An 8,399-nucleotide genomic window follows, 5' to 3' on the forward strand; every position below is an offset into this window, starting at 1 on the left:
CGCCTCTCCCGGGTCTTCTCCGCCATAAGCGGATGATCAAACAAAGGATGATCAAATGGAAGAGATAGTTTTGATACGTTACTCACAACAATCAAGTCATCTTGTCACATCTGTATGTACCATGATATGTGTGCAATTACCACACTCAAGAGAAAACTGGTGCTTGGTATGAGCTCTAGTTAGCTAGATGCCTTCCTATGGTCCTCACAGGATGAGGATCAAGTGGGCGAGTTCTAGCCTTCTAGAATGGCTATTGTCACACCCATACAGGTGTTTGTCACGGGGCGTGGTGAGAACCCCGGGGATTTTGAGAAAACAACTAAGGCTACGAAAGAGTTCTTCCTTATGAAGGAGACTTTCTTTGGACCAAAAAATCTTTCTATGCCAATTCAATAACTTTTTTCATTGTTGCTCACCTATCGTTACCAGCAGGTTTACAAAGTTTAGAGCCTTGCCCTCAGCATAACCCTAACGCCATGTTAGGTAGAATTGTATCTAAAATCTTCTTCATTTTTTATCAATACAAGAATTTCATCCGGATGAAAAAAAGGGGAATGACAAGGCATCTGAAAATAAACCATTAATTTCTATTAATAGACCTGCTAAAGACCCAAACCATAAAGTGGTTAACACATGTGCCATTGAGAGATATGTTTTTATATCTTGCATTGAAAATCCTCCTTCAAATATAGGCCTGCCTTCCATCCACACCGAAATAGATAAAGAGTTTTCCAAAAAAATCTGCCAGTGGAGTAGCTAAAGATCACTTAGAAAATTTTTCTAAAAAAGCTTTAAAGAAAACTTGCTACATATGTACTAGCATACTAAAAATATTTACAGACCCTTCCTATATGATATAGATATACTTACAAACTCTTGACCTTCACAAGAAGAAAAAAGAAGAGAGAGGAGGGTGGAGTGGAGAGGATGGATGTGGGAGGAGTAGAGAGGAGGGTGGAGTGGAGAGGATGGATGTGGATTCCTTGGATGGATGAGAAGAGTAAATCTTGCCCTTTATTTATGATCATAAGCCTTAGTGATTGGAATAGTAGTTTGTATAGTAACTTTGAAATCTTCTCCCCTGGTGATGAAATAGACGGGGCCATGCTTTCTGGTAAATTTAATTTTTTCTCCCAATTCATTCTTAATTTACATGTAGTGTTTTATCTTAAATTAATCAATTTCATGCATAAAATTTTATCAAATAGAAATTCACAACTAGAATGGCCAACAGTTAGAACGTGAATAGTAGTCAAGCAGGAGTGGTTAACTATAATTGGTGCACGCCGGGCATGAAGGCACTCTACATTAAAATGTTTTTTTTTTTAACTGTCATACCAAATAAATTTTAAAGCTCCCATCACAAAAGCTCTTCTAAACCTTAGGAATTTAGAAAGTTTGTTATATAAATAAGGTGGTTAATACATTTAAAATTTAGATATTAAATAAAATTTAAGAGAATGCTTAGAGATATTCAATTGGTGATACAATTGGTGTAGGTTAATATATTTAAATTTTAGATATTAAATAAAATTTAAGAGAATGCTTAGAGATATTCAATTGGTGATACAATTGGTGTAGGTTAATATATTTAAATTTTAGATATTAAATAAAATTTAAGAGAATGCTTAGAGATATTCAATTGGTGATACAATTGGTGTAGCTCTAATTGTGGACAAAATTAATAATTTAATCATTTCAAACATCGACTTTGTGATGAGTTACCATTTTAAATTCAACTCAATCTCAAGAAAGGCACATGTACGAATGAGAAGACCTGTTGTTTTCATAGAGATATGTAAACATCTAACAACTCAAAATTCTAGTAAAGAGAAGATATAACCAAAATGAAAAAAATGATTAAACATATTATATCAAATTTATTAATTTAATCAATCTTTTTAATCTACCAATATTTCAATCAGCCTTCCAACGGAAAACTTAAAAACAACACAAACCGCAAAATCTTATAAACAACATTGTGCTTCAAGAAAAAGACGTTTTGTCAACTGATCTTACCATCACTCTTAATATTCTGATTACAACAATAGTTTCAAATGAACGCCCCAACAAAACAAATAATGCATCTAAAGAATAAAGACTATTCGGTAGAGAACAATACTGACCAATTAACTATCAAAACAAAAACAAAAAAAACCATCTAGTTCGTGAATTATATTCAACTTAAAACTAACAAGATTAGAAGAACAATAAGCAATAAACACTAATCAACAAGGTTTCTCGTCATAAGCTCATGCCTCTTTGAAATATAATCAACTTCAAAATGTCGAGTACTGACTCAAAAGGTCGGTGTAAATCTTCTCTAGAAACCCCTGGATGCATATGGATGCAGCAAGAAAGAGACCCAAACTGATGAACTAAACTGCGAGGCAGTCTTTTGCATGGATGCAGCAAGAAAGAGACCCAAACTGATGAACTAAACTGCGAGGCAGTCTTTTGCATAGATGCAGCAAGAAAGAGACCCAAACTGATGAACTAATTTGCGAGGCGTAGTCTTGCTTCTTTTCAAAATAACTGTTATGCCGGACAAAATTACCCCCCGAATACTTTCAGAATAACAGTCCATAGTACTAAGGAAATATCACAGTTCCGGAATCTCATATAAGATAAATGGACTACTATTAACAAAACATTATTTTATCTACTAACCGACAAATCTGTAGCCCAGGTGATTCCCTCTCCCTCTTCCAGATGAATCTTCTCATGCAGTTTTTTTATTATGGAGGGCGCAGCGAGGGCTTGAATTAAAATGTTTTGCTACGTTCCACATGAACTTAAAGGACAATCGCACGTAGACATGAACCTCCATAAATTGCGCAACGCGTGGAATTGAACAGAAGAGACGACTTTTTGAGTTGAGCAAAGAACAAGACAAGAAAGACAGTCAAGGAGAACACGGGATAAAGGATTACCCCGTACCCCCCCGCAAAACAGAAAATAGAAGTATTATTATGTTTGACCTGCCATGCGAGCTCACCCAACATGGCAAAGGCCGACATCAGAAAAAAGTAATCATGTCCTCAAGATGTTGTACCTTCCATTTTCGTAAGTGTATCCACTACCCTCTTGATTCTCACTTGTGCTCAACGTTTACATCTATACTAAAAGAATAGGCCCAAGCGAATATTTCAACGGCACTAAGATCCTATTCTTCCGACGCTAGAATCTTCTCTACAATTTGATTGAATTCCAGCAGCCCGACTCAGAATACTGGACAATGAATCGAGGAAACTGGCATCTTGCATATCAGCATGGAGTGCTGCAAAATAAAAATTAAACAAAAAACAATCCAAATATTCCAAAAAACACATAAATTGTCATGCAAACGAAAACCCTGATAGTACAAAAGAAAAAAAAACGATAAATATTAACAAAAAAAGTTAACCAAACCGATTTAAGTTGCGCCATATTAGCGTTCATCCGCACCAACATACCGAACCAAGCACCCTGACACAACAAACCCCCCCTCAAAAACATAAATTCAACAAAGTCTATGAAAAATTATTAGGCAAGCAAAAAAAAGTGTTTAAAAGGTTGAATGAACAGCCTAAAGTGTCAGCTCTGGTTGAAGAAAAATGGGCATGAGTTGGCCGAGACTATCACAGGACATAGGTTTTCGACCTCAAAATTTTTTCCAGAAACTGCAGTTTCAAATAAGACAAACACAAAATAACAACGTATCAGATCTATGTAGCAGTCACATAATATTTCTCGCACAAGCAAACCAAACGAAATGAACAATTTAAACAAAAGGCAGAAAGTATCTCCCGAAAGTAAATAAGTCTTGTCTGATTTTCAATAAATCGGCCTCAATCTCCGTAACGCCGCGAAGAAATGAACATGCTGAAATCCTAACCGACCCCAAAGTCATCAAATGGAACTGCAGTAGAAAATTAAAAATAAAAAAAAAAAAGTTGATGATTTGATGATAACTAGATAACGATTCAAGGAAAACAGAAAAGAGTTCCAAAAAACAGGTTGATTTTGCCGAAAAGATCATGTCAAACAGATACTGTTGAAACGCCTCCTCGATATACCGATCACATCATCAAGGTATCGAACACCCCACCCAGTTGTTACCAGCAACTGTAGAATGAGAATTCATAAAAAAACAACGCAAAATCAAAATAAAATCATCTGCACGAAAATAACAGATCTAAAAATAAAAAAGAAACAATAGGGTTTTCCCGATAGAAAAAGAGATCTGGCGGGACTGCAATAGATCGGCCTCATTCCACTTAATTTAGACGCGAACTTAAGGAATCTGACACCATATCGCAACGCAAGAACTCATCAGCCGCCACTGTGGGAAGATATATAACAAAAAATAAAACGCAAAGTGAAAAGGAATCCTGAAAAACTTTTAAGAGGGACAGATCTAGCGAAAAAAGATTAATATAGAATAGCAGATCGATCAAACGGGCCGAAGATATCGCCGAAGGAGATGAAAAGCCCCCATCGGATAACGAAGGTCGACATGCCCACGCCTTCCGTACAGAAAAACGAAAAGGAGGAAGAGAGGGAGATAGCAAATTCCTCCGCTGACCAGACACGAAAAGATAGGAAAAACCCTAGCGCTGAAAAACATGGTAGCGGAGGTTGGTATTTATTGAGAACTTTGGAACAAGATCAGCCGTTGCCTAAGGCGGTGTAGTTTTGACGGATTGGATGCGAGGACTATTTGTTTTGAGTAGTTATCGCCAGCTCGTGGTTGCGTGTGATGAACGGTTTTAGGTATTTACGTCATTGCGTGCGTCTGCTTATTATTGCTGCAATAGACTTATATATATTTATTGTACGATGTGATTGTAGCCCTTGATTTGCAGCCACGTGAGTTCTGCGGACAATGGATGTCACTCATATAGGAATTTGTTGTTTTTCAAGAAACAGCGGATCCCCGCTTTTTTTTATTTTCTATTTTTTATAAATAATGATCAAACCTAAATTTATTTATATAAATTCAAATAATAAATAATAAACACTAACCACAAAAAAATAAAAAAAAAAAAAAAAAAACCCCTAAACAGGGAGTCCAAAATAAACTAATTCGAAAAAGTAAGGAAGATGTAAGAACGTTTTGAAAGATAATTAAAGAATGGAAGCCAACACCACAAATAAGAATCGCATTAAGCGCTCTCAATAAAAAAAAAAAAAAATTATATCAGGAGTCCTGATAAAAAAAATATCAGGACTCCAATCATTGCATGTCACATGTACTACTCAACCCGACAGTCGAAAGTGTATCAAATGATTTAGTTTTTTTTACTAAGGGAATCTAGAGTGTACATATGACTGACAATGATTAGTCCTCATGCATTTTGCATCAGGACTCCTAATATAATACACATTGAACTTTTTTAATTGAAGCAACTTCCATCAAACACAACATAAGTCTTCACCACAAGGAAGAAACAACATCAACCACTTCTGACTCAACAACTCTGACAAATTCTCAACACATAAGACTCAATAAAACAATAATCCAGCTTCAAACACCCTTTGATTCACGATTCTCTTTTGAGCTGATGTGTTTCAGGTTTTTGGGGCTCGAGTTCTTGTTCAAGGTTACCTCTTTGCATGTATTTTGTTAACATAGCAAACATAATAAGACCAAAATGAACTCGAGACGATTCGAGAGACTGTGAAATGTCTAGAGTTTTACCCAAGACTTTTCATGATCTTTTGGGAATCTCGGAGAACACTTGGACATATTATGATTTGCTTAATGGAATCATCCCAAAAGATGAATAATTTGGACCCACCAAGCTAGAACATAGGATTTAATTCACGATTCTCTTTTGAGCTGATGTGTTTCAAAATTTGATTCACGATTCTCTTCTGCGAAAGGAGAATCCTAACCTAAAAGTCACCTCTAGGAAAACAAGTGATCAATCACACAGATGCGCCGTCGCGCCGGCACTTGTCGACGCACGCACCCCATGCGGGCGATCGAACCCGCACGTCTAATGCCACTACAACCTAGGGTTGGCTAAGAACCAACACGCCTAATGCCTTTAGAGGTCGGTACTATATTATTTCTTTTTAATATTTTAATATTAAAAATATATATTTTTGTTATTTCAATAAATCATTTTGAACTATATTATATCTTTTTTTTTTAATTTGAAAAAAATTTACCATAACATTTCAGCTTATTACCTATTATATTTTCCTTCTTCTTGATCGGTGAATTGATGAACAGAGAGCTCGCTCATCTCAATTGTCTGTGTGTAGAAGCAAGTACTCTCTAGTAACATTTTTGGCCTCACCGCGTCTCTGGTAACTGGTCGGATATAGCACCCAATCACGACAATATTTAGCGATCATGAATTTTGACCGCCAGTCCTTCCTGTTGTTCTCTGTATGTGTTTTAAAATTTGATTCATGATTCTCTTTTGAGCTGATGTGTTTCAGGTTTTTGCGGCTCGAGTTCTTGTTCAAAGTTACCTCTTTGCCTGTATCTTGTTATCAAGAAGGATCTACTTATCGGAGTTTCAAATATTAATGAACAAGTTTAGGCTTTGGTTGTATGTGTTTGCTGTGTACCATGATTAGCTACTGCCCTGCATGGGAAAAAGCAGAAGAAAACCTCTAATTGAGTTATCATGTAGGCTCATATTAGCACCAAGCTTTGTTGATCACTAAGTGAGCAAAAGCGGCTGTTCTTCTAAGGTTGGGGAATATCTTCTAAGGCTGTTCTTCTGCTTCTGGGAGCTCATTCTAAGTTAATACTTTTCTCCTTTGTTTTTTGTATGCAAGTATTAACGAAAGCTGGAATTCATGTAGCCGTGGCTTATCCTTATCCTTATACTGCAAGATCAACCCACCAGGATGAATGAAAGAACTAAATGAAGTTGAAAAGAGAACTTCGAACTAATCGGCATTTCCAAGCAGTCCAAAAGAACAACAACCCTTGAATTCTAAAATTTTATTAATAATAATAAGGTAATTTGATGCCACTTTGGAATATATCACTTTGCCCCCATTTCCTCTAATGAATCATGTCAAGCATTATATTAATCAAGATGATTAAGTAATATAAATACTAATTTTTTAAATATAATAAGTTTAAATTGATGCTTGCCAGGAAATTCGCGGCAGTAGAGTAATTAATTATAGTCTTAGCGTTGCATGAGAATTCAACACACATAAATAACATAAAAGAAGTAAGCAGGAGGAGACAACTCGACTTTTTACGTGAAAAACCCTTGAAATAGGGAAAAACCACGGGACCTAGTCCAGTTGAAATAATCTACTATGAATGATGAGTATACAAGTTCATTCTTCTCCTGAATTAGGGAAAATGAAATTACGAAGTTGTATAATTATAATCTAGATGTTGTTCTTGGTGACAACATATTGCAATGGTCATTGTTGCTTGTTGTTGAGGTAGTAGTCCTTCGTGAGTATTGTACATGGTTGCTCCAGAAGCGTTGATAGACCAAAAAAACTGTAGTAAGCAGTTATAGAAGCTGTGAACCACATAGGCCGTAGTGGCGAGTATGAATGACGTTCGTAGGCCGCCGGAGCCAGAGTCAGGAGCTGCACGAGTTGTGAACCATGTAGGCTATAAGGGCAAATATGAATGATATTCGTAGGCCACCCGTACGCTGTCAGGGCCGGAGTCGGGAGTTGCATGAGCTGATGACCACGTATGTCATTTGGGTGAGTATGAACGACGTCCGTGGACCACGGGAGCCAGATTCAGGAACTGCATGAGCTGTGAACCAGATAGGCATTAGGGGCGAGTATAAATGACTTCCATAGGCCGCGAAGACTGGAGTTGGGAGCTGCATGAGCTGTGAATCACGTAGGTCATAGGAGTGAGCATGAATGACGTCCGTAGGTTGTGGGGGTCGGAGTCGGGAGCTGCACGATCTATGACTCACGTAGACCGTAGGGACAGATATGAATGACGTCCCTAGGCCGCGTGGGTCAGAGTCGGGAGCTGCACGAGCTGTGAACCACGTCAGTCGTTGTTTACACATGGACCGTAGTGATGACCTTATGTCCTACGACGATGACTGAAGAAGTATGGTCGGTGGTGATCAATGGTGACGGTTGATAGCGGCTGATGACGATCAACGGGTGTCGACGACGACCAGCGGTGATCAATGATGGTTGGGATGGTGTTGTACTTCAACTCCTTCTCAGAGCTTCTAGTTCTCTCTCAAACTTCAAGTCGCCCCCCTCATGTGAGGGGTGGGGCTCTATTTATAGAGTTTTGGGTGTCATTAATGCATGAATATGAATCATTTTAATTGGTCGGTCCGGAGAGCTTTCTCTAATCAAACAACATTTAATGAGCATTTGAGTACTTTAATGATGTCGAAATTGCGCAAGCTTGGGCTCGTTGGATTCGTCTTGTTGAGACGCTC

At 37.6% G+C, this 8,399-nt stretch overlaps 1 protein-coding gene and 1 long non-coding RNA gene across 2 annotated transcripts in view; one reads left to right on the forward strand and one right to left on the reverse strand.

Moving 5' to 3' along the window:
* Nucleotides 1-2,050: 2,050 nt before the first annotated feature.
* On the reverse strand, nt 2,051-4,955 carry LOC110024458. Its single transcript, XR_002293999.1, has 2 exons — nt 2,671-4,955; nt 2,051-2,535 (listed from the first exon to the last, which is right to left on the reverse strand). It is a non-coding gene; the product is annotated as an uncharacterized LOC110024458 (long non-coding RNA).
* A 2,568-nt stretch (nt 4,956-7,523) lies between these two features.
* LOC110027558 (vacuolar protein sorting-associated protein 24 homolog 1-like) overlaps nt 7,524-8,399 on the forward strand; it is a 3,551-nt gene continuing 2,675 nt past the window's right edge. The window contains exon 1 of the mRNA XM_020729083.1: nt 7,524-7,596. Coding sequence (XP_020584742.1) covers nt 7,524-7,596 — 73 coding nt within the window. The remainder of the gene's footprint in view (nt 7,597-8,399) is intronic.

The sequence above is a fragment of the Phalaenopsis equestris genome, unplaced genomic scaffold (genome assembly GCF_001263595.1).
Source record: "Phalaenopsis equestris unplaced genomic scaffold, ASM126359v1 Scaffold000002, whole genome shotgun sequence".
NCBI classification, from domain to species: Eukaryota; Viridiplantae; Streptophyta; class Magnoliopsida; order Asparagales; family Orchidaceae; genus Phalaenopsis; species Phalaenopsis equestris.